Source organism: Dendrobates tinctorius, unplaced genomic scaffold (genome assembly GCF_039654945.1).
Source record: "Dendrobates tinctorius isolate UK_male_01 unplaced genomic scaffold, ASM3965494v1 ptg000029l, whole genome shotgun sequence".
Classification (NCBI taxonomy): Eukaryota; Metazoa; Chordata; class Amphibia; order Anura; family Dendrobatidae; genus Dendrobates; species Dendrobates tinctorius.
The window spans coordinates 37,815,697-37,842,495 of record NW_027361697.1 but is presented as its reverse complement, the minus strand read 5'-3'; the positions used below and the strand labels follow the sequence as shown (position 1 = coordinate 37,842,495).

The window sequence follows — 26,799 nt, the reverse complement described above, 5'->3', positions numbered from 1 at the left end:
AGCCGGCCTCCTGAGACATATATTTTGAATGTGTACGCTATCCATACATGTTATCCAGGGATACGGTACCCTTTCTAACCTTTGTGCAATCACGTGCAATCCATACTGGGCCTAACGCCGTCTGAGCCGGCCTCATGCTGTATAGACATATATTTTGAATGTGTACGCTATCCATACATGTTATCCAGGGATACGGTACCCTTTCTAACCTTTGTGCAATCACGTGCAATCCATACTGGGCCTAACACCGTCTGAGCCTGCCTCCTGAGACATACATTTTGAATGTGTACGCTATCCATACATGTTATCCAGGGATACGGTACCCTTTCTAACCTTTGTGCAATCCATACTGGGCCTAACACCGTCTGAGCCTGCCTCCTGAGACATATATTTTGAATGTGTATGCTATCCATACATGTTATCTGGGGATAAGGTACCCTTTCTCACCTTTGTGCAATCACGTGTAATCCATACTGGGCGTGAGAACGGCTGGCGAGCTGTTAAGCAAGCTACAGCACCTGTCCAGACAAGTACAGGGATTCCCTAGCGAGGAGACTTATTTGATTGTTTTCAATGTTGGGACAGCAATTTTTGGGGAGCACTATACTCTGGAGAATGATAGATGGGGCCCACCATACACTGGAACATTCCAAAGGTGGACATCAGACACTGGAGCAGCATTTACAGGGCCCATTATACACTAGAGCATTAGAAATGGGGCCCATTATGTTTGGAGCATTATTTGGGCCCATAAGACAGTGGAGCTTCAGCCATGGGGACCAACATATACTGTAGCATTATGTGGAGCTCATCATATACTGTTTCAAACATTATATGGGACCAATGATTCTGTATGGAGAAATAGATGGGCCTCGTCATGAGATGTAAAAAGTGAGGTATTTTTCATTGTACTATACCGCTATTTCTCTGCCGTATCGGAGCATGATGAGTTGTGGTATGTGTTAAAGGGGCGCTCTTTCGCCCAGGGCACATGAAAACCTGCAGCCAGCCCTCCCCCCCCCCCACAACTTTAGCCAAATAACCCCCATTTTTCAGTGCGTAACTTGTATTATGAAGTTAATTAAGGTTGACAAGCTTAAGAAAGAAGAATTGATGCTTTTGGCATTCAAATGGGCACTGTAGGTGTGTTTCCTGTCCTCCTCTCACTGCCGACTTTTATTCCCCATTGACTTACATTGGGTTTCGTGTTTCGGGACGACCCCGACTTTTCCCTATAATCGGACGATCTTGCTCGACCCGACTTTTGGAAAAGTCGGGTTTCACGAAACGAAACGCGACCCTAAAAAAACAAAAGTCGCTCAACTCTAATAGTAAGTTATAAAAAAAAAAAAAAAAAAAAAAAAATGCTTAAAACCCCTGAACGACCAGGAGTAAGGCTAAGTGCACACGTACCGGAACTCTCGCGGAAATTACCGCGAGAATTCCGGAATTCCAGTCCGCGGGAAAATCGCATTTTAAATTCCCGCGATTTTCCTGCGGAAAAACTAGCATTTTGCAAGCGTATTTAGCTTGCAAAATGCTAGCGTTCTCCAAGCGATCTGGAGCATTGCTTGGAGAACTGATTGACAGGTTGGTCACACTCGTCAAACATAGTGTTTGACAAGTGTGACCAACTTTTTACTACTGAGGCCGCCTATGCGGCATCAATAGTAAAAGATAGAATGTAAAAAAAAAAAATAAAAAATGCTGTTATTCTTACCTTCCGACGTCCCGCGCATCCGTTCCCAGTAATCCTTTGCGAAAATGCCCGCGATGACGTCCGTTCTCGCGGGATCGCGACGTCTCGCGGTAATTCGCGATGACGTCGCGCGAATGACCGCGAGACTTCGCGATCCCGCGAGATCGGACGCCATCGCGGGCATTTTCGCAAAGGATTACTGGGACCGGAGCGTGGAGAGAGGCGGGAATGCTGCGCGGGACGTCGGAAGGTAAGAATATCAATATTTTTTATTTTAAATTCTATTTTTTACAGGGATATGGTACCCAAAGCCCGGAGGACAGTCTCCTCTCCTCCGGACCGTGGGTACCATCCGCAATTGTTCTGCTTACTTTCCGCATGTTGTGCACAGCCACATGCGGGAAGGAAGCGGAACAATACATTCTTATGGGTGCGGGATCGCCGCGATTCCGCAAAATAATGAGCATGCTGCGGTTTTTACCGCGAAGCGATTCCGCCGCGGTAAAAACCGCAGAATTAGCACAGCATTGCGGAATCCCATAGGAATGCATGGGATGCTTATTTTTCGTGTTTTCGCGGCAAAATCGCACGGTTAAAACCGCCGCGGAAACGCGAAAAAAACGCCACGTGTGAACTCAGCGTAACTTTGGTTTTGCATTTTCATTTTTCCTTCCCCTTCTTCCCAGAGCCATAACTTTTTATTTTTCCGTCAATATGGCCACGTGAGGGCATGTTTGTTTGCGGGACGAGTTGTACTTTTGAACGACACCATTGGTTTTACCATGTCATGTACTAAAAAAAAGGGGAAAAAAATTCTAAGTGCGGTGAAATATGCGATACCTAATATATGTATGGACAATTTTTTTTTTTTTATTGTTTTATTTTGAATGGGGCGAAAGGGGGGTGAAATTTTTATTTTTTTATTTTTTTTCAGATTTTTTAAAACTTTTTTTTAACTTTTGTCATGCTTAATAGCCTCCATGAGAGGCTAGAACCTGCCATAGCACGATCGGCTCTGCTACATATAGGCGATGCTTAGATCGCCTATATGTAGCAGAAATACTGCATTGCTATGAGCGCTGACCACCGGGTGGCGCTCATAGCAATCAGGCATCAACAACCATAGAGGTCTCCAGGAGACATCTGGTTGTTATGTCAACGCATCGCTGACCCCCGATCACGTGACGGAGGCCAGCGATGCGCGCATTTCCAGCTGCGCGGCCAGAAGCGCTGGTTAAATGCTGCTGTCAGCGTTTGACAGCGGCGATTAACTAGTTAATATGTGCAGGTGGATCGCGATTCCACCTGCGCCTATTGCGGGCATATGTCAGCTGTTCAAAACAGCTGACATGTCCCTGTTTTGATGCGGGCTCACTGCCGGAGCCCTCATCAAAGCAGGGGAGGAGACGTCCAATGATGGACTGTGTCTGTCATTGGACATTAAGGCAGTAGCGTAGCTACCGGGGGGGGGGCAGAGGGGGCGGTGGCCCCAGCCCCGCGCTCTGATGGCGCCCACCCGAGCTATGCTATGTAACTATATCGGCGTGCAGATCGCGCCGATACAATTACATGCTGCAGCAGGGAGTGAGTCATGTGACCGCTCTTCTGCAGAGTAGCGGGGGAGGGGAGATCACTCACCCAATCCTGGCTGAGCGCGCTCTCCTTGAAAGCTCCCTGCTGCAGAGAAGTCATCATCTCCAGCAGCAGCCTGGACGCAGGGGGCGCTGCCTCTGCCTGTGAGCTGAGTTCACTGTCTGCTCTGCATTTGATTGCTTCTGACTGAGAGGAGCCTGAAAGCTGAGGAGCGTGCTGCTCCAGGACCAGTGGACACTGCACACAGCATGGGAATTGATGAGTATCTATGTTAATTACTATTTGAAGTGTCTAATCTGTTGCTTTGGATATATACGTACAACTTACTGCTATTTGGGTGTAATATTCATTACATGATGCTCTCCTTATGTGTTACATAGTTTTCAGGCACTTTGCAGCGGTCACTGATGCACTATATGGCGATGCTTTGTCTTGGCCTGGGAATTTACTGCACTTTGGGACTGAGAGAAAACCAGGAAAAGTGTAAACTAGAGATCGCACCGCTGGCTGCAGTCATTGAGCTGTGCAGAGAAAGCGGCACATCCTCCCTGGCAGGCAGAGGGAGGGTTAAACCAGTGTATTGATCACCTTATCTCGGCTGTTTGTGCTGGTGTGTAATTATTAACCTACCCGTTACCAGGCTGACAGCGAGTCCTAGAGGGTTAGGGTATGTGCACACGTTGTGGATTACTCTGCGGATTTTTCAGCACGGATTTGGCCAAATCCACAGGTAAATCCGCAGGTTAAATGACCTGCGGATTTAGTGCAGATTTTGTGTGGATTTCCCCTGCGTTTTTACACCTGCGGATTCCTATAATGGAGCAGGTGTCAAAACGCTGCGGATTCCGCACAAAGAATTGACATACTGCAGATTTAAATCTGCAGAAAATCCGCAGCATGTGCACTGTGTTTTTCATTTCTCATAGACTGTACTGTACAACGCAGCAGAAACTGCTGCGGATCCGCAGGACCAAATCCACTACGGATCCACAGCAGAATCCGCAACGTGTGCACACACCCTAACTAGTGTTTGCTGCTCTCAGAGTGCTCCTTCTGGGAAGTTAAGTCTGGCACTTGTAGTGCTACAGCAGCAGTTGGTGCTTGATGACAAATAGCTGTGGAATAGTGTTTTTCTATACAGCGATTGTTAGTGGCATGGACATGTTACTAGTGTGATATAATATATTAGTATCAGTAATGCAGGTGACTTATTGTTGGAGTGAATCCTACAATGTGGTGAGCTACAGGGGGGAGGGAGGTCACCCCGGGACCAGCGCTTTGAGGGGACCCACCCACAGCACGCCGATAGTGTTACATTCTGCGGCAGATCAGGCAGAATCGATCTCCCTGACCTGCCACCCAGCCGCTATGGGGCCCCTGAGCAGGCACAGGGGCCCTGCGCCATCAGTGGGTCCCCACCTGTCATTGCAAAATCAACTGTGTTGGCTGGATGCCATTTCAGCTGACTACATTGATGAGAGAAGGAGCATTATGCTCCCTCTCCCATCATCCCCCTCTCATCAGCTTCTGATGTCACTAACGCCAACACTGACAGGGGGTTGCAATGACGTCACTACTCGGAGCCTACAGTCCGGAGATGTGCGGGAGCTCGCAGCAGTGATGAAACCAGGAGGAAAGGTGAGTTTTGGATTTATTTTTTATGAGGCTGCCTATGGGGTGCATTATATAAAGGACTGCATTATTCTATAGGGTCTACCTATGGGGAGTGCATTATACTATATTGAGGACTATAGTGAACTTGTCTGGCACATTATGCTATATGGAGGCTAGTGGGCCATCATGCAGTGTAGAGATTACAGTGTTGGAGCTATCAAACAATTTGGGGAATACTAAAGCCCCCGTTACACACTGCGATATCGCTAGCAATATCTCTGTAAAGTCACCGATTTTGTGACGTTGCAGCGATATTACTAGCGATATCGCTGCATTGATACTTACCTCCGACCGTCTCCCCCGCTGGTTATCGCTGATCGCGCGAGAAACTCCTGGACCATTCCTCGTCGGTCACTTCCTGCGGCGCTTCCAGTGGCGCCGACGAGCGACGCGTGAAGCCGGGCGGGAGGACGCAGGATCGCCGCATCTGACAGGTAAGTAGCGACCCCCGTCCCCTGCGATGTCGCTGGTGAGATCTGCCTGTGTGGCAGCTCACTAGCGACCACTTAGCGATGCACCAGCGATCCTGACCGCGTCATATCGCTGGTCGGGATCGCTGGTGCATCGCTAGGTGTAACGGTACACTAAGCAGTCAGTATATATACAGTGAGGGGGGATTAGACTGTGTATAAGAAAGCATCATACTGTGTATAGGGGAGCTGTACGGGGGAGACTCATGACATTATTAAATGTAAAGTGGGCACTTATTGTTATAGGGAACTCAGGTAACTGTGACTGTCAAAGGGGCACAAATGGTGCTATTACTTTCTAGGGGACAAAATATGGGCACTGTTTTCGAGAGTTGCTTTAGAATTTAGAGGGCACAGAGAACCACACAGCAGGTACAGTTAAAGGGACACATACAGCAGCAGCGGCTCAGCATTGGGGTATCAGCAGGGTAAGGAGTTTGTGCAGGTAGGGAGTAGTCCCATTGGTGACAGTGCTGAAAATATGAAACATGAAATGAATCTTTGTTGTAATCTCTGCAGACGAGTCCTGGCTGGAAGAAGTCATGTTGGTCTGGGCCAGATGGAAAAGTGAACAATTCCATCAGAAAGAACGTCAGCTGTAAGTTACCATCTGTAACTGTGCTGTGATCTCTTATACGGTATGTTATGTAGGACAGGTATCTACCACTCACTATATGGCGGTAATATCAATATTGGTCTTTATTTAGAAATTATATTCAGCAACAGCGCGGTCCTCTGCTGAGGTTCTCCTCCACTATTATTGTGCGTCACCGAGTTGTAATCAAGGTTTCGCCCCCCCCCCCTGAACCAAAACCCTAGCTACGCCTCTGCGTTAAGGGGTTAAAGGGCTTAGGCCTCTTTCACACTTCAGTCTTTTGACGTCAGTTGCAAACCATCAAAGTGTGAAAAAACGGATCCGTTTCCGCTTAGCAAAAAACGGATGCACCGGATCCGTTATTTTGACGGATCCGCTGCAGCCGCCAGTGTATGAAAATTTAAAGGAATAGAACTCTGGAAAGAGAGAGAGAGAGATTTCTTTGCCCTATTCCAGAACGGCTTTTAGGGTTAAAATGCATGAATGTGAAAATCTTCTGGGCATGCTCAGTTTAAAAAAGTGGGTCCGCCACTTGAAAAAAACGTTCCTTTGTCCGTCTACTCAAGATGGCGGATGCTTAAATTCCAACGGATCTGTCAAAAAACAGATGCAACGGACGACCATCCGTCACAATCCGCTGCTAATGTAAGTCTATGGGAAAAACACGGATTCCGCCAAAAAAAACGGATCCGTTTTTTTTTTCAAAAAAGGGCGGATTTCGACAGACGGGAAAAGATGAAGTGTGAAAGAGGCCTTACTGTTGCTTCTAAAACACTGGTACCCAGTAGCATTGGGAAACCAGCTCTGTATCCGGGGAAAGAGAGTACCCGCTGAGTTTGCTATTTTAAATATTTTACACATTTTGAGGAACAATTTACTGAAAGTTGATAACCCCTTTAAAAGGTGTCCAGTGTACACATTATTTGATCCCTTTTGAGCAGAACTGGAAAGACTCATTAGGAAGGGTGGTATGTAATGTTTGGCCACTCCTGGTCAAAATTACTGTCATTTTGAACAGTTAAGCAAGTTGAAGATGACTGGATCTCTAAAAGGCTCAAAGTTAAAAATGACACATTGTAAGCAGGTTGCGGGATGCAGTGACAAACAGGAGGCAGAGCAAGGTTTATCAAATTTAATTAACAATAAAGGTACTCCTCACAGGGAGATAAACAGTTAAACTGGGAAAGAATAAAGGTGACTAGCAAAAATAGCAACAGTAAAACTCAGTAAACTTATCACGTCTATGGTTTCTTCAGTCGCAAATATTCCAATGAGGGTAGTAGTCCTTGTAGCTGTCAACGAAATGTCCTCAAGGGAGGTCCAAGGTTAGTGATCCATCTTCTTGCAGCAGAGGTCGGTCTCTGGTACCTTCCACTGAGCCCCTAGTCCATAAGCTGGTGCAGCCAAAACAACAATAGCAGCAACAATACAGGGGTTAAACGAGGGTTGTCTTACGCTGTCCGGCAGTATGGTTCGCAGGGTACTGTCCTGTAACCGGTCCTGGACTCTCTGCACGTGCACCGACTTTACTGTTACTGGGCGCGCAGTGCCTCCTACACTAGCTGTATCACTGGTGGCACCGGAAGCTGTCTGCTGCAGTCCGTCACAGCGCCGGCACTTTGGGCACCCTGGGAGATTTGTGTGCTCAGATAACTTTGACTAAGGTTTCAGAAGTTAATTAGCCTGTTAGAGTTATGGTTTGTTCGGAAGAGCCAGGAGTTGCAAATTTCCAAGCTTTATAAAAACACAGCCTCATCTAACCTTGTGCCAAAAAAACAGCCATGGGTTCTTCTAAGCAGCTGCCTACCACTCTGAAAATTAAAATGGTGGAGGCCCACAAAGCAGGAGATGGCTATAAGATAGCAAAGCATTTTCAAGTTGCCCTTTCCTCAGTTCGAAAATTAATTAAGATCATAGGATCAGTGGAAGTCAAGGTCTGGAAGACCAAGCAACATTTCAAAGAGAGCTGCTTGTAGAATTGCTAGAGAGAGAAATCAGAGCCCCTGCTTGACTGCAAAAGATGTTCATAAAAAGTAAGCAGATTCTGGAGTTGTGGTACATTGTGCTACTGTTCATACACCTGCACAAATATGGCCTTCAAGGAAGAGTCATGAGAAGAAAACCTCACCTGTATCCTCACCATAAAATTCAGCATCAGAAGTATGCAAAAGTACATGTAAACAAACCTGATGCATTTTGGAAACAAGTCCTGTGCATCATTGAGGTTGAAAAGGAACTCTTTAGCCACAATGACCAAAGGTATGTGTGGAGAAAAAAGAACATCTCACCAACCATTAAGCATGGGAATGGATCAATCATGCTTTGGGGTTGTGTTGCAGCCAATGGCACAGGGAACATTTCATGGGTAGAGGGAAGAATGGATTCAATGAAATTTCAACAAATTATTGATGAAAACAACACCATCTGTAAAAAAAGTTGAAGTTGAAAAGAGGATCACTTCTACAGATGTTTTATTTATTTTACTCATTTACACACGTGGTTAAAATTGTTGGTACCCCTAGTTTAATGACAAAAAAACACAATGGTGAAAGAAATAACTTGAATCTGACAAAAGGAATAAATAAAAAATCTACGAAAATGAACAAATGAAAGTCAGACATTGCTTTTCAACCATGATTCCACAGTATTTAGAAAAAAATAAAACTCATGAAATAGGCCTGGACAGAAAAGATGGTACCCTTAACTTAATATTTTTTTGCACAACCTTTTGAGGAAATCACTGCAATTAAACGATTCTTGTAACTGTCAATGAGACTTCTGCACCTTTCGACAGGTATTTTGGCCCATTCCTCAATAGCAAACTGCTCCAGTTGTCTTGTGTTTGAAGGTTTGTTAGGGATGGCGGAACGCACCAAATATAAATAATAGGAGGTGCGTTCGCCGCCCGGGGTCCACCGTGTGGTAGATGTAAAGACGGCTGCTGGATAATGTCAGACTCGCTAGGAGGCGGAGTACTGCGCTCGGGTTGCCGTCACCCAAGGTGCTAGGACAGACTCTGTTTTAGGCACAGAGACGCCCTAGAGTAAAATAAGGCGTAGATGCCGGGCCTGTTACTTCACAGGGCCAGCCGGTGTGTGACGTCGCAGCCGCGAACGCCAAGAGGTGCTGCAGAGTGCAGCGTGGCGGAAGGTACAGCCACTTAATGACAGTGCCGGGGAACCGGACACCGTCGGACGCTAATGTAAGGTGTGGTAAGCACAGTGGCGCATAGCTTGCCACTACCTGGCACTGACTAAAACATACACTATGTCCACATTCGTAATATCAGAGGGTAGGGGTTTCCAATGAGTCAGTCACCAGACACATGCATCCGTCACCATACACACATAGCAAATAAGGTCTACACTAGCGCATGGCCGAGCCGCCATGCGGGCTTTTTATAGCCATGCACTTCCAGGACCTTCCAGTCTTCTGAGAAGGACCAATCAGATCCGAAGCAGGACCTGAGCATGTGACCCCTGCTCTCCACTGAGAGGTCGTCTTGCGGACATGCCCAGTAGCACGGCGAGAGGACTTAGCCTCTGGAGCGGTTCCCTGCAAAGCAGGTTGCGCTACCATTGCTGGACCAGAGGTAGCAGCAACATCCAGACTCAGAGAGCAGGTCTGAGCAGAACGCCTGGATCGCTGAGATTGCTGAGCAGGTCCCTGAGTGGTCGGAGGGGAATGGGAGACCGCTGGATGTATGGCTGTGGATTCCTGTTGTGCAATCTCAGAAATCCGACGACTAACAGGTTGCCTTTTCCAGACGGCATGTATTAGCTCTTTCCAAAGATGCTCAATAGGATTTAGGTCAGGGCACATAGAAGGCCTCTTCAGAATAGTCCAATTTTCCTCTTAGACATTCTTGGGTGTTTTTAGCTGTGTGTTTTGGGCCATTATCCTGTTGCAAGACCCATGACCTGCAACTGAGACAAAGCTTTCTGACACTGGGCAGCACATTTCTCTCTAAAATCCCTTGATAGTCTAGATACAGGGAAGATGTATATCTTTGTACCGTGTTAGCCAGTAGATATTAGAATATTCAGAATTGAGAGTTCTCAGTTGGTGATACCATTTAATGGCTAACTGAAAAGATGGTAACAAATTGCAAGCTTTTGAGACTACTCGGGTCTCTTCATCAGGCATTGACTAATCTGAAGAATCACATTTATGCACAACACAGCACAGAAAAAATACAATAGATAAGACAAGTGACGTGAAGCAGAATTATCATTATGGGAGAGGGATAGACATAAATATTGGACCAGTTCATAGATAAGGAGTGAAAGTTTTATTGTCCTCTGATTGGGGTGAGGACAATAAAACTTTCACTCCTTATCTATGAACTGGTCCAATATTTATGTCTATCCCTCTCCCATAATGATAATTCTGCTTCACGTCACTTGTCTTATCTATTGTATTTTTTCTGTGCTGTGTTGTGCATAAATATGTGATTCTTCAGATTTTGTATTAGTCAATGCCTGATGAAGAGACCTGAGTAGTCTCGAAAGCTTGCAATTTGTTACCATCTTTTCAGTTGGCCATTAAAAGATATCAACCAATGTGGACTCTCAATTCTGAATGTTCTTGATAGTCTTGAGATTTCATTGTACCCTGCACAGATTCTGGAAACCCTGTGCCAGATGCAGCAAAGTAGCTCCAGAACATAACAGAGCCTCCTCCATGTTTCATAGTAGGGACAGAGTTCTTTTCTTGATATGCTTCATTTTTCATCTGTGAACATAGAGGTGATGTGCTTTGTCAAAATGTTAAATTTTTGTCTCATCTGTCCATAGGACATTCTCCCAGAAGCTTTGTGGCTTGTCAACATGTAGTTTGGCAAATTCCAATCTGGCTTTTTTATGATTTTCTTCAACAAAGGTGTCCTCCTTGGTCGTCTTTCATGAAGTCCCCACTTTGGCTCATACAACGACAGATGGTGCCATCTGACGCTAATGTTCTTGAGTTTGAAGTTCACCTTTAATCTGTTTAGAAGTTTTTCTGATGAGAAAATGGAAACGGTCTTAGGAGCGCAGGAAAGAGACTCAGACAAGAGATGGGGTTAAACCACAACGCGTTTCGACGGAGGATCTGTCTTCACCACCTGATGAAGACGGATACTCCGTCGAAACACGTTGTGGTTTAACCCCATCTCTTGTCTGAGTCTCTTTCCTGCGCTCCTAAGACCGTTTCCATTTTCTCATTGCTCCTATCCTCCATTGGAGGTTTTCGGCTGGAGCTGCGGTGGAGACCTGACATTTTTGTCTTTCCCTGGGCTGCTTCCTAAGCGCTCCTCTATGACCGCTTATCACTTACTTTTAGAAGGTTTTCTGGGCTCTTTTGTTGCCATTCATAGTATCCGTCTCTTTGATTTGTCAGCACTTTTCCTTCTGCGGCCACGTCCAGGGAGGTTGGCTACAGTCCTATGGAGCTTAAATTTCTGAATAATATGTGCAACTGTAGTCACAGAAACATCAAGGTTTTGGAGATGGTCTTATAACTTTTTACCTTTAACATGTTTGTTTATAATTTTCTTTCTAATCTCCTGAGACATCTCTTTCCTTTGCTTCCTCTGTTCCTTTTGTCACATTATTTTCAGGTGTACCATCATTTCTGTCCAGGCCTACTTCATGAGTTTTACTTTTTAAAAAATCCACTGGAAGCATGGTTGAAAAGCAGTGTCTGACTTTCATTTGTTCATTTTCCTAGATTTTTTTTAATATTTGTTTTGTCAGATTCAAGTTATTTATGTCACTATTATCGTTTTTTCTGTCATTAAACGAGGGGTACCAACACTCAGAGGTTGTTAACAACAGAGGTGTGGTACCCCACTCTCAGATAAGGAGGGATCACACCACAGAACTCCAACACCTGCATCCCAGCACATATCACACAGCAGGGCTCCATCTCTTCTCATTGGCAGCCCTGCTGGGTAGGAAAGGGTGTTGGGAGGTGGGTTGGGTGTAACAGAAGGAGAGGGAAGAACAGTGCAGAAAGTGAGGAGAAAGTGAAAGTAACAGACGTTTGGTGAAGCAGCTCCCTGTCAGGAGGAGCTGTAGAAGGAAAGCGACAAAAAGAAGCTCCCAGAGGGGAGTAGAAGGGGTCTCAGGGGCACGGGAAGTGCGGATGCCACCCGTGGGGCCCGATCCAGTAGTGGAGAGACCAGGTCGCAGTGGAGTACCGGCCCCCTAGCCTAGTGGAGAGATCATCAGACTCAACTAGCAAGCTGGAGGCAGAGGCACCTTTAGGTGTTGCAGCCACAAGCCACAGTTATCTTCGCCAGAAAGGCAGCCATAGAGGAGCAAGGGAACACAGAGAAAGCATTACCAGACAAGGTCCACGGCTGCTGGCCCGGGACACTGACTGTGAGGTGTTGGGTAGGAGAGACGAGAAACCAACACTGTAAGATGGCCAGGAAAGGCACACACTGAAGAGAGTCCTGGGAAGGTGTATCATGATCTACCTGGGAGTTTGCTGGACCCCTCACCTGGAGGACACGGCATCGAGCGTCTGTAGTGCAGCCAGAACTGTGAGTAAAGTGAAGGCCGGAGCAAAGCCGCCCTCCCCCCTTCCCAGGCATGGGCGGAGGCCGGCATGACAATGGGTGGAGAGATATAGGGATATTCATTAAGGGGAAGGGTTAGGAGGCAGTTATAAGGCATGGGTCATGGGTGGGACTTACCATTTCCCGCTCTCCTGGCCTGGATCCTGTTTGGTTTACTCATGTGGGTCGTGGTGGCCTTATGCGGTTTGGGGGGAGTCCTTGGAGTTGGTTTAAATTTGGTACAGGAATCCATGGGCATTATGGTTTCCTCGGTCTGGAATTCAATTTAATTGGATCTGGTGAAATGGGGTGGGGAAGTCGGCTAAGGGGTCGATTTCCCAAGGTTTGGAGTGAACATTGTTATATTCGTGGTTGTGGTGCTCCCGAGCCAGTGGGGTAACGGCTGGGGGTAAATAAATAATTTGGTGGTTGTTCACTTCCTATTTGGTACTCACCAGATCTTTCGGAGCTTCAAGGACTCCTCCCAGGGGGTCTAAAAATGTTATTTATTCTGAAAGTTTTGTTATGTTATTTAAATAAAAGGCTGCTGTGGCCATAATTATTCCAAAAGACGTTCGGTGTCAATGGTTTTATTTAAGGGGTTCTGTGTCCTCTAATTATTCCTGCGTCACCTATCCAACTCTACTACATCTATCATCACTTAACACCCACTCAGTACTGCTACATCCTTTTCCAAATACTACATTATTACCATCTTCTATATATTACTTCTTCCCTGGGACTGAACTCTGCCTGTGGAGAGCTGTACCAACTCTGCTGCATCATCACCAGATCCCAGAGGATCTGCACTGCAGCGCTGGTCACCTCTGACCAGAAACCACAGGTGGTATCACGAACACTTTATTACAAACTTTCCAAACTCTTTAACCACTGTAAATATCCCCTTTTATTGGATGCCCAGGGCTACGGACCAGGTCACTGCCGCTGTGACACATCGCTTTTAAGACACCGGCCTGGTACAAAGTAACCCCACGGCCCTGGGGGAGCTCCATATATAGTGCCATTAATTCCACAGCGCTTTACACACATTATTGGATAATGATCCTAAACACATTAAAATCCACAATAGACTACCTTAAGAGATGCAAGCTGAAAGTTTTACAATGGCCTTCACAATCCCCTGATCTGAACATCATTGTAAATCTGTGGCTAGACCTCAAAATAGCAGTGCATGCAAGACGACCCAGGAATCTCACAGAACTGGAAGAATTTTTCCAAGGAAAAATGGATGAAAATCCCTCAAACAAGAATTAAAAGACTTTTGTCTGGCTACAAAAAGTGTTTACAAGCTGTGATACTTTCAAAAGGGGGTACAAACCATGCAGGGTGTCAAAACTTTTGCATCTGTGCATTTTACTTGTTGTTTTTAAAATGTAAAAAATGAAAATATATTTTTTTTGACTAAAATACAAAGGAAATGTGTCATCTTTAACTTTGAACATTTTAGAGATCATTTCATCTTCAACTGCTTAACTGTTCACAATAGCAGTAATTTTGACCAGGGGCACCCAATCTTTTACATGCCACTGTAACAAGTTTTTTCCTTTACCCCCGTATGTATTCCATTGTTAGTCTAGTCCGTGTATTTTTGTACACTATTATTACCACCCACTACCCTGGGTGGGGGAGAGAACAGATTAAGGGTGGATTTAGGAGATCAGCAAGGTACGTGGCCCCAGCATCTTTACCAACAGAAGTAGCCTGAGGAGCAGGGATAGCTAGGGCACCCCGAGCGCTAGGGAAAGGGAAGGATCCCATGACCATGGGATATCCGACTACAGAGTCGTGACGTGACTGTGAAGTGTTAAACAAAACCTACTATCATTATGTGATTGCCAGGAAACTAAATGCAATTGATCACAATCTAACAATCCTAGCCTTCTAAAAGGCAGAAGGAGTAATAGGTGTATAGAGATTCCAATATAGGAAACAAAAGCAAATATGGAAAATGTATAATATAAATAGGACCGTGATAGTATACAAAAATCCAAGCTTATCCAGGGTTCTGGTATGCACTGGAAACCTAGGTTCAAGTGGCACTCATAAACATAATACAGTCATGGACAAAAATATTGTCAGCCTTGATATTGTTCCAGAAAAGGAAGTATTTCTCCCAGAAAATTATTGCAATTATACATGTTTTATTATACATGTTTATTTCCTTTGTATGTATCGGAACACACAAGGCAAATTGGACACAATTTCACACAAACCCTGCAAAATTAGCTGGACCAAATTGCTGGCACCCCCAACTTAATATTTGGTTGCACACCCTTTGGAATAAATAAATGCAATCAATCGCTTCCTATAACCATCAGCAAGCTTCTTACACCTCTCAACTGGAATTTTGGACAACTCTTCTACATTATTTTGTAATTCTAACTTGAATATGTCTAAATGAGGACATGATTAATAATTTTTTTCTATGTAATTTTGCTTGTTGATATTTCATATTGCAGACTGAGGAAGGCCATGTAGGCCGAAACGTTGTACAGACTGCATTAATAAAAATTTGTCTTCTGATTAAGGACATCTTAAGTTGAGTGCCAAGTTATTTTCACTATTTACTTTGGTTTGGGTAACCTACTTGTGCACCCTGTAGTAGTGCCACACTATATTATACATTGTTCTGCTTGCAGACCCATGGCCTAGAACTCAAACCCACATTTCTGACACTGGGCACTACATTGCATCCTAAAATCTAGTAATCTTCATATTTCATAATGACTTGCATACAGTCCAGGCACCCAGTACCAGAGGTTTGACTATAGGTACTGTGCTCTTTTCTTTGTAGGCCTCATTCTGTTTTAGGTAAACAGAGTGATGTACAGTACTTTACCATCTGTCCACAAGACTCTTTCCCATAAGGATTTTGACTTGCATACATTCTGGCAAACTGCATTCTAGCTTTATGTCTTTGTGTTAACAGTGGGGTCCTCTAGGTTTCCTGCCGTAGCATTTAATTCAAATGTTGACAGTTTGTGCTGACACTGATGCACCCTGAGCCTGCAGGATAGTTTGGTGATGCTAGCCACTTTTCTTGGACAAGCCAAGAAGCTGGGTAATCAAAAGGTCTAAGGTTAGAAGCCAGGAGGGTATGTAAAAGACAGAGGGGTGTTACAAAAGAATAGTCAGGTCACGGTCCAGGGGTCTTAATATCAGGAAGACAGTGGATCAAGCAAAGGGTCAAAGCAAACAGATGGTCAGAACGAGGTCCAAGGTCAGGCAGCAGTAGATAAGAGCACAGAGCAATATGGTAAACATACACCAGTGAGCAAAAAGCTACAACTAGCACTAGCCTGAATAATTGTAATTCACTACACACTCATGTGGATTATCATGCCAAATAATTTAAGTTTTATTCACACACAATCTGGGAGCGTAACAGAATAATACAGTGGAAGCGATATAATACAACATTTCGGCTCCACCGGAGCCTTTTTCACACAATCGCTTATTCCAGTGTCAGAAAGGAGAAGGGTATAAAGAGAAGGGATGAGGATCCCTGTGATGTCACAGAGAGACTAGTTAAATGTTAATATCCTTGTAGGGTGCAGGATCACCATCAATGGCTGGTAGGGATCTGCAGGGGTTAATGTTCCAAGCAGCCCTTCTCCTTTCTGGCACTGGAATAAGCGATTGTATTATTCTGAAAGGCTAGTTTCACACTAGCGTTCTCGGGCGCAGCGCAGGGCCGCCGCTAAGCCCCGCCCCCTCCGGTCAGTTCCTCCTCTGATCGCATGAAGCTGCATGCGATCAGTGTACCCTATATTTAGCGTTGGGTACGCTGACTGTGAGCTGGTACGATTTTGCTGGCGCTGCGCCCAGCGCACAAAAATGCAACACAGCGCGTTTTTGTGCGCTGGACGCAGTGCCAGCAAAATCATACCAGCGCACGGTCAGCGTACCCAACGCTAAATATAGGGTACACTGATCGCATGCAGTGTCATACGATCAGAGGAGGAACTGACCGGAGGGGACGGGACCGGGGCTTAACGGCGGCCCTGCGCAGTGCCCGAGAATGCTAGTGTGAAACTAGCCTTACGCTTCCAGATTGTGTGTGAATAAAACTTAAATTATTTCGCATGATAATCCACATGAGTGTGCGGTGAATTACAATTATCCTGTATTGGGGCCACTAGGTCTGTTACACCAGCACCTCGTATATAACGAGACCGAGTGCACGCTAAAATGTATTCCTAGTACTAGCCTGAGGCAGAGGGCTGGCTATTATCTGAACAGGAGACAAAGATGAAGCTCACACAATACCGTAACTCCAATTGGAAAGCTAAACTGCCAAGCAAGACACTGACAGCTCAGCACGATCCAGCATCCGATTGGGCAACTGAGCTGTCCATCAAATACTGATAGCTCAGCATGCCCCTGCTCTAGACTGGATGACAGACAGTAACTCACTGCATCCCGACACACAGGTGGAATCGTGACAAACTTGAATTTCTTTGGAACTTGATTGGGGCTGCTTATTCAGCAGACTATCCTGCATTGTAACTTTTCATCACTTTTTCTCTGCTGTCCACGGAGATTAGGTACAGTGCCATGGGTTGTAAATTTCTTGATCATATTGCGCACTGTGTACAAAGGAACCTTGAGATTGTTGATATTGCTCATCAGTTTTGGTTCTGTAATCCTCACTGTTCTCTCCTCTTTCTGTTCTCCATGCTTCGTGTGGCACAGAAAGACAATGCAAAGACTGAGAACTTCTCCCGTTTTTATTTGGTCTCAGGTGTGATTTCCATATTGCCCATATCTGTTATTTGCCACAGGTGAGTTTGAATGAGCATCACATGCTTGAAACAAATTGTTTACCCACAATTTTGGAAAGGTGACAAAATGGGAGTTTTGTGCAAAATGATGTCCAATTTGCTTTTTTTTTTATTTTTTTGTGTTGTGCCAATACACACAAAGGAAGTAAACATGTGCATAACAAAATAAGTGTAACTGAAATAATTTTCTAGAAGAAATACTTCAATTTCTGGAACAATTTCAAGGGTGCCAACATTTTCAGCCATGACTGTACAAACTGTGAAAAAGAACATGCACTGGAAAGGTGAGTACTTAAGATAAAAATCTAAAGTGACAAATTTTAGAAAAGGAACACAGAGAAAGATTTCCAGTTTGTTAAGGAGCGCTTCCGGCTGATTCATTAATTACTCCGAATATTTAAAGGAATATCCAGTTTATTATTAGACATAAAAACACAACGCGTTTCGGCTATACATAAAATTAGCCTTCATCAGGTAAAATAACATCCTTATCCAACATCACTGAAGGGGAGCTTGCTCATCTTCTCTCCAAATCACACCTCACCACCTGTGCACTTGACCCCATCCCATCTCCTCCCAACCTCGCCACCACTCTTATCCCATCTCTAACCCACCTCTTCAACATATCACTATCTTCCGGTACCTTCCCTTCTGCTTTTAAACAATCACTCCTATCCTCAAAAAGCCAACCCTCGACCCAACCGCTATGTCCAGCTATCGCCCGATATCGCTGCTCCCATTCGAATCCAAACTCTTGGAGCAGCACGTCCACACTGAACTTTCCTCCCATCTCTCATCTAACCTGCTCCTTGACAATCTACAATCTGGTTTCCGCCCCCATCATTCCACTGAGACAGCCCTGGCCAAAATTACTAACGACCTACTTACAGCCAAAGCGAACGGGCAATACTCTATACTCCTCCTTCTAGACCTGTCCTCTGCCTTCAACACAGTTGACCACTGCCTCCTACTACAGATCCTCTCTTCCTTAGGCATCAAAGACCTTGCCCTATCCTGGATCTCCTCATACCTCTCCAACCGCACATTCAGCGTCTCCCACTCCCACACTACCTCCTCATCCCACCCTCTCTCTGTTGGAGTCCCCCAAGGCTCTGTTCTAGCACCCCTGCTCTTCTCAATCTATACACTTGGCCTGGGGCAACTCATAAAGTCCCATGGATACCAGTACTACCTTTATGCCGATGATGCTCAGATCTACCTCTCTGGCCCAGACGTCACCTCTCTGCTCTCCAAAATCCAGGAGTGTCTATCAGCCATATCCTCCTTCTTCTCCTCCCGCTTACTCAAACTGAATATGGACAAATCTGAACTGATCATTTTTCCCCATCTCACAGATCTTCCTTATCTGACCTATCTATAACAATTGACGACATCACGCTTTCCCCAGTACCTGAGGTCCGCTGCCTCGAAGTAACCCTTGACTCTGCCCTGTCCTTCAAACCGCACATCCAAGCTCTCTCCACCTCCAGCTCAAAAATATTTCCAGAATCCATCCCTTCCTCAAACCTCATGATCTCCCGTCTCGACTACTGCAACATTTTTTTCTGTTGCCTCCCTGCTAAGGCCTGGATCACACTTCCGTTTTTTAAAATCCGTCGTTTTCCGTTAAACGGATCCGCCATTTTTTTGAGAATCCGTTTTTTGGTCCCATAGACTTCCATTAGCGGTTACCCCGGATCCGTCAAAAAAACGGATCCGTTTGCATCTGTTTGCGGTAAAACGGAAACGGATCCGTTTTTTCACACAAAAACGGATGCAAAAAACGGAAGGCGGATGCCAAAAAACGGATGTGTGAAACAGGCCTAACACCCTCGCACCTCTCCAGTTCATCCTTTAAGGCCCCTTTAAATTTACCCTCCGGGTACTTCGGTTTCCTCCCACATTCCAAAGACATACTGATAGGGAATTTAGATTGTGAGCCCCATTGGAGACAGTGATGATAATGTGTGCAAACTGTAAAGCGCTGCGGAATATGTTAGCGCTATATAAAAATAAAGATTATTCTTATATATCTCTGAACTAATTGTAACAACTCTGCTGGCGTCACTGCATGGCCTCCCATCCCCCGCACACCAACTTACTTTCTGCTTCAAGCCATGCTGTGAAATCTGTCTGTTGCCAGCTCTGTGCCTCTGCTCTCCTGTATGTTTCCTGGCTATATGTGTATAAGAGGGCGGCGCCAGAACTTATGCAGTCAGGGTGCACCGGTCTAATCTGTCCCTGACCAATCTCCTAGAGCCCTTGACTATTTAGTTCCACCACACCCACTGAAACATGGCCTGTGCAATGTCTATACTCAGTAACTTGCTGCTGAGGAATACTTCTTGTCCTGCCTTGTACCTTGTCTGCCTGCCAGGAGGCTGAATATCCTGGCCCTTGAGTCTTGGTCCCAGTACTTTGTCTGTACTCTGTCCTACCTTAGTCTCCCTTTCTCCTTGTCCGTGGCTTCCTTCCCTGTTGTGTCTTTCCTTGTGAATCTGCACCCTTGCAGCTCTATCTGTGCATCTGCACCCTAGCCGCACTGCCTGCACGGCTCCCTAGCTGCTCTGCCTGCACGGCTCCCTAGCTGCTCTGCCTGCACGGCTCCCTGGCTGCCCAGCCTACTCCGCGCTCCTGTGGCTCTGCCTACTCCACACTCCTGCCTATATCCATACCTGCATCTCCTGTGTGAACAGGTCCAAATCCTGTTCCAACATACACCACTCCCTCCTGCCTGCACCTGCTGTGTGAACAGGTCCCTACCAGTCCCTTCTCATACCACGCCCGCCTGTCCTGTGTCTCCAAGCCGTGCCCGCCTGTCCTGTGTCTCCAAGCCGTGCCCGCCTGTCCTGTGTCTTAGCCTGCTTGTCACTCGCACCTGTCCCTGAGTGGGATCAGCAGCCACAGCCAGACACCACCCTGGAGTGGCACCCGGCAGCTACCTGCCGCACAAGCCTGACCTCACGATCAGAGGCTCCAGTGAAGACAGAGGTAGCTGCCGTAGTTACGCCCCTTCCAGGGTAGTCTGGTTTGTGGCACAGTGGGGCCACAACTCCTGGCTCGCGCCACTCAGCCAAGGCACGAGCGTGACAGTTCAACCCCCTGGCTCGCGCCACTAAGCCAAGGCGCGAGCGTGACACTAATCTCCCGATATCTTCCCTCAAGTAATCTCTGTTCCTCCCAAGACCTTCTCTCCTCCACACTTATTCGCACCTCACACAACCGCCTCCAAGACTTCTCCCAAATAGCCCCCATCCTCTGGAATTCTTTGCCCCAACACGTCTGACTATCAACCATACACGGATCCTTCAGACGGAACCTGAAAACCCATCTCTTGAGGAAAGCCTACAATGATCCCTGCTGCCCCCTCAACACCACTGGCGCTACCTCCTCACCATCACTGGAGCTGCTGCAAGCCCCCAACCTACTGTCTCCTTCCCCACCATTCTGTAGAATGTAAGCCCGAAAGGGCAGGGTCCTCTCACCCCTCTATATCAGTCTGTGATTGTTAGTTTGTTTACTGTGATAGCTGTAATTTGTATGTAACCCCTTCTCATGTACAGCACCATGGAATCAATGGCGCTATATTAATAATAATCCCAGATGTGCTCGATGGGAGACAAGTCCAGAGATGCTGCAAGCGATGGTAGTATGCTTAGTCCATGAAAGCTCCTCACAGTAGCATGAGCAACAACAGAACTTACAACACAGTAAAGGGAATTCAGCGTTGAAAGTCATCATTCAGAAGGATTCAAAAACAATTCCAAGACCGGCGTCTTTATCAAGTGAAAAAAACAATGGTGACATTTGAGTTTTTCACTTGACAAAGACGGCCATACGACGTTGAAACGCGTTGTGAATAAAAAACCTTTTTTATAATTTCTTAAGATTTGAATTACTCCAGTAGCGCAGCCCACCTACGTATTCACCCAACTGGATCCAATATCTCCTGGAGGATTTATCCACTAGCCACGGGGCAGCAGCAGCTGTTTTTCTTCAAGCCTACATAAGAGTTATGCCTGTCACAACTCCACCAGGTAAGCGTAACTAGCCCTCTTCTACTCTACCTCCATAGAGTATCACCCTATTGTGCGCTCTGTTTCGCACTTCTAGATTTACACAAAAACAATTCCAAGGCATTAAATAAACCCATGTAACTGTGAAGACTATCCTCAAGAGGTGGCTTAAATTTGGCACAACAGTGACGTTGCCTAGAACTGGATGTCCCTCAAAAATTGATGAAAAAAACATTGGATTGGGAGGCTGACAAAAGGCATGTAACAACTTTATAAAAGCACAGGATTCTTATAATTGCTGGTTGGGTACTGCATGTGACAACAATCTCCTGTATTCATCATATGTCTGGACTGTGGGATAGAAATCTTTCCTTCAAGCCAAGCTATGTTGTGCAAAGCCTACATCAATTCTGCTGAATGTGGGAAAACGTGATAGTCGGTTAAGACCAAGGTTATACTTTTGGGCCATAATTCCAAAAGGTATGTCTGGTTAAAGGCCAACCGTCACATCACCAAAAGAACACCATACCCACAGTGAAGCATGGTGGAGGCATTGTGCTTTGATGCTGTTTTTCAGAGCTGTAACTGGGGTGTTAGTCAAGGTGAAGGGAATTATGAACCGCTCCAAATATCAATTTTGCAACAAAACCTTCAGGCCTCTGCTAATAAGCTGAAGATGAATTTCATCTTTCAGAACATGAACAATCCTAAGCAAATTTTCACATCAAAAGAATGACTTTGCCAGAAGAGAATGCAATGGCACAGCCAGAGCCCAGACCTGAATCCAATAGAAAATCATTGAGTGACCTGAAGAGGGCTGTACACAGGCGATGCCGCGGCAATCTGACAGGCAGCTGAGAGCAAGCTGTCAATTGGCATGACATCGGCAGTGACATCCTGTCAGCAGAGCAGAAGAGAAGAAGGCATTATGTCACCGGAAGCGACTTCATAGCTGGCAGGAGCAGTACATGATATCTGAGGTGAAAAGGAAATTCTCGCAGGTCGTAATGGGCAGGTAGTTACCAACTACCCATTAAATGTGCATTAGAATATGAATCTTCCACACAAATAATGCTATATGTTTGGGTATTTTTTTACATTGTATATAGCTGAAATGGTTCAGCTAGTTGTTCTATTTAACTGAAGGATGTTTTCAATACTTTCTTTTAAATCAAAGGAAAACAGACTGTTCAGCTCAAAAACACAGAACATTACTGAGCATCCAGAACCCAAGTACTGAGCTCTGCAGCACCTATCATACCCCTGGAAAAGTTAGGATTTTTGTACACAATTATGGTCCATTAGATATATATATTCTCCATATCATCAGCTCGCTGCTGCGCCTCCTGGATGTTCAGTACTGTGACTCCCTTGACTTGTGTGAGCTCAATGCTGTATCTCGTGGGTACTCGGTGCTGTGCCTCATTGGTGATGTTCCTCCTGGGTGCTCGGTGCTGTATGTACTTCCTGGGTACTTGGGTGTTCTGCCTTCTGGATGCTCGGTTCTCTGCCTCCTGGTTGCTCGGTGCTGTGCCTTCTAGGTACTCCGTGCTGTGCTTCCTGGGAGCTTGGTGAAGTCTTTCCTGGGTGCTCAGCCTCGTGGGTGCAGTCCTTCCTGTGTGCTCAGTGCTCTTCCTCCTGGGTGCTCGGGGCAGTCCTTCCTATGTGCTCTTCCTGCTGGGAGCTCGGTGCAATCCCTCCTGAGTGCTCAGTGGAGTCCCTCCTGGATGCACAATGCTGCTCCTCCTGGGTGCTCAGTAGAATCTTTCCTGTTCTCTTACTTTGTGCTCGGTGCTGCTCCTCCTGGGTGCTCTTCCTCCTGGATGCTCTGTGCTGCTCCTACTGGGTGCTCTGTGCTGCTCCTCCTGGGTGCTCTGTGCTGCTCCTCTGTACTCTTCCTCCTTTGTGCTCGGTGCTGCTCCTCCTGGGTGCCCTTCCTCCTGGGTGCTCGGTGCTCCTACTCTGTGCTCTTCCTCCTGGGTGCTCTTCCTCCTGGGTGCTCGGTGCTCCTCCTGGCTGCTCTTCCTCCTGGGTACCCTTCCTCCTGGTTGCTCGGTGCTGCTCCTCCTGGGTGCTTTTCCTCCTGGGTGCTCGGTGCTCCTCCTCTGGGCTGCTCCTCCTGGGTGATTTTCCTCCTGGGTGCTCAGTAATCCTCCTCTGGGCTGCTCCTCCAGGGTGCTCTGTGCTGCTCCTCCTGGGTGCTCTTCCTCCTGGGTGCTCGGTGCTCCTCCTCTGGGCTGCTCCTCCTGGGTGCTCTGTTTTGCTCCTCCTTGGTGCTCTTCCTCCTGGGTGCTCGGTGCGCCTCCTCTGTGCTGCTCCTCCTGGGTGCTCTGTGCTGCTCCTCCTGGGTGCTAGGTGCACCTCCTGGGTGCTGTTCCTCCTGGGTGCTGTTCCTCCTGGGTGCTGTTCCTCCTGGGTGCTGTTCCTCCCGGGTGCTCAGTGCTGCTCCTCCTTGGTTCTCTTCCTCCTGGGTGCTCGGTGCCCTTCATCCTGGGTGCTCGGTGCTCCTCCTCCTCCTGGGTGCTCGGTGCTGCTCCTCCTGGGTGCTCTTCCTTCTGGGTGCTCTGTGCTCCTCCTGAGTGCTCGGTGCTGCTCCTCCTGGGTGCTCTTCCTCCTGGGTGCTTGGTGCTGCTCCTCCTTCCTCTGTGCTGCTCCTCCTGGGTGCTCTTCCCCCTGGGTGCTCGGTGCTCTTCCTCCTGGGTGCTCTTCCTGCTGGATGCTCGATGCTGCTCCTCCTGGGTGCTCGGTGCTGCTCCTCCTGGGTGCTCTACCTCCTGGGTGCTCGGTGGTGCTGTTCCTCCTGGGTGCCCTGTGCTGTTCCTCCTGGGTGCCCTGTGCTGTTCCTCCTGGGTGCTCAGTGCTGTTCCTCCTGGGTGCCCTGTGCTGTTCCTCCTGGGTGCCCTGTGCTGTTCCTCCTGGGTGCCCTGTGCTGTTCCTCCTGGGTGCTCAGTACTCCTCCTGGGTGCTCGGTGCTGCTCCTCCTGGGTGCTCTTCCTCCTAGGTACTCGGTGCTTTTCCTCCTGGGTGCTCGGTGCTGCTCCTCCTGGGTGCTCTTCCTCCTGGGTGCTCGGTGGTGCTCTTCCTCCTGGGTGCCCTGTGCTGTTCCTCCAGGGTGCCCTGTGCTGTTCCTCCTGGGTGCCCTGTGCTGTTCCTCCTGGGTGCCCTATCTCCTGGGTGCTTGGTGCTGCTCCTCCTTCCTCTGTGCTCGGTGCTCTTCCCCCTGGGTGCTCTTCCCCCTGGGTGCTCGGTGCTCTTCCTCCTGGGTGCTTGGTGCTGCTCCTCCTTCCTCTGTGCTCGGTGCTCTTCCTCCTGGGTGCTCGGTGCTGCTCCTCCTGGGTGCTCGGTGCTCTTCCTCCTGGGTGCTCTTCCTCCTGTGTACTCGGTGCTCTTCCTCCTGGGTGCTTGGTGCTGCTCCTCCTTCCTCTGTGCTGTTCCTCCTGGGTGCCCTATCTCCTGGGTGCTCGGTGCTCTTCCTCCTGGGTGCTTGGTGCTGCTCCTCCTTCCTCTGTGCTCTTCCTCCTGGGTGCTCGGTGCTGCTCCTCCTGGGTGCTTGGTGCTGCTCCTCCTTCCTCTGTGCTCGGTGCTGCTCCTCCTGGGTGCTCGGTGCTCTTCCTCCTGGGTGCTCTTCCTCCTGTGTACTCGGTGCTCTTCCTCCTGGGTGCTTGGTGCTGCTCCTCCTTCCTCTGTGCTCGGTGCTCTTCCTCCTGGGTACTCGGTGCTGCTCCTCCTGGGTGCTCTGTGCTGTTCCTCCTGGGTGCCCTATCTCCTGGTGCTTGGTGCTGCTCCTCCTTCCTCCTGGGTGCTCGGTGCTCTTCCTCCTGGGTGCTCGGTGCTCCTCCTCCTGGGTGCTCGGTGCTCCTTCTCCTGGGTGCTCTTCCCCCTGGGTGCTCGGTGCTCTTCCTCCTGGGTGCTCTTCCTCCAGGGTGCTCGGTGGTGCTCTTCCTCCTGGGTGCCCTGTGCTGTTCCTCCTGGGTGCCCTGTGCTGTTCCTCCTGGGTGCCCTGTGCTGTTCCTCCTGGGTGCCCTATCTCCTGGGTGCTTGGTGCTGCTCCTCCTTCCTCTGTGCTCGGTGCTCTTCCTCCTGGGTGCTCTTCCCCCTGGGTGCTCGGTGCTCTTCCTCCTGGGTGCTCTTCCCCCTGGGTGCTCGGTGCTCTTCCTCCTGGGTGCTCTTCCTCCTGTGTACTCGGTGCTCTTCCTCCTGGGTGCTTGGTGCTGCTCCTCTTTCCTCTGTGCTCGGTGCTCTTCCTCCTGGGTGCTCGGTGCTGATCCTCCTGGGTGCTCGGTGCTCTTCCTCCTGGGTGCTTGGTGCTGCTCCTCCTTCCTCTGTGCTCGGTGCTCTTCCTCCTGGGTACTCGGTGCTGCTCCTCCTGGGTGCTCGGTGCTCTTCCTCCTGGGTGCTTGGTGCTGCTCCTCCTTCCTCTGGGCTCGGTGCTGCTCCTCCTGGGTGCTCTTCCTCCTGGGTGCTCGTGCTCTTCCTCCTGGGTGCTGGGTGCTCTTCCTCCTGTGTACTCGGTGCTCTTCCTCCTGGGTGCTTGGTGCTGCTCCTCCTTCCTCTGTACTCGGCGCTCTTCCTCCTGGGTGCTCGGTGCTGCTCCTCCTTCCTCTGTACTCGGTGCTCTTCCTCCTGGGTGCTCGGTGCTTTCCTCTGGCTATCGCTACCTTACTACTTTCACATTCTCCACCTCTGAACCTCAATGATTGACAGCTCGAAGGGAGGGGCGTGACCCATGCAGCCGCCAATCACAAGCCGCTGTGGGCGCGGCGTAGTTCCTCCCGCAGCCAGTGAGAGCGCAGTGGGGGCGGGCCGTCGGTCTCCATTCTGTGCTGTGTTTCAGCTCTAGAGGAGAGAGGAGAGACACGGGAGGAGGGCGGAGGAGCGGAGACTGAGCCCCAAACAAAAGCAGGACACCGAGCTGCGAGGAAGTTCCCTGCGCCGGTCCAGACCCCACCCTCCGGGAGAGCGGCCGCCGAGGGAGCGCAGAGCCTCCGCTGCCTGGAGCCTATTCTTCCTGGTCTGCTGGACTTGTCCGGATCTGGACGGATTCCTGCGCCCTGGGATTTACAGGAGGGAGCCACAACAAAGGCAGGAGAGAGGGCAGAACAATAAGAGTTCCCTGTGCGCTGCCGGGTGCACGGAGGAGGGCGCTGCAGAGCGGGGCTTGCGCCTGGAGATGGATGATCAGCCCAGGCTAATGCACAGCCACCCGGGGGTGGGGATGCCGGGTCACCCCAGCCTGTCCCAGCACATGCAGGATGGCAGCGGGGCCGCCGAGGGGGAGGGGGGCAGGAAGCAGGACATCGGGGATATACTCCAGCAGATCATGACCATCACTGACCAGAGTCTGGACGAGGCGCAGGCCAGGTGAGCTCCATCCGTGTGTGTGTGTGCTAGGACGCCCCCGGA

At 48.2% G+C, this 26,799-nt stretch overlaps 2 protein-coding genes across 8 annotated transcripts in view; one reads left to right on the top strand and one right to left on the bottom strand.

Annotated features, from left to right (window-relative positions):
- The first annotated feature begins 3,415 nt into the window (after positions 1-3,415).
- The window catches only part of PBX1 (PBX homeobox 1), a 201,572-nt gene continuing 178,188 nt past the window's right edge, over positions 3,416-26,799 (top strand). For 5 of the 7 annotated variants that reach the window (XM_073571623.1, XM_073571619.1, XM_073571618.1 and 2 more), the window contains exon 1: positions 26,189-26,757. In XM_073571623.1, coding sequence (XP_073427724.1) covers positions 26,567-26,757 — 191 coding nt within the window. In that variant the 5' untranslated portion in view covers positions 26,189-26,566. Of the gene's footprint in view, positions 3,555-26,188; positions 26,758-26,799 lie in introns of those variants that run through there. The other 2 variants (XM_073571620.1, XM_073571622.1) reach the window with 2 other exon arrangements.
- On the bottom strand, positions 24,073-26,124 carry LOC141086022 (uncharacterized). Its single transcript, XM_073571757.1, has 2 exons — positions 26,086-26,124; positions 24,073-26,044 (listed from the first exon to the last, which is right to left on the bottom strand). The coding sequence occupies exons 1-2, from the start codon at positions 26,122-26,124 to the stop codon at positions 24,560-24,562; spliced, it is 1,524 nt and encodes a 507-aa protein (XP_073427858.1). The 3' UTR covers positions 24,073-24,559.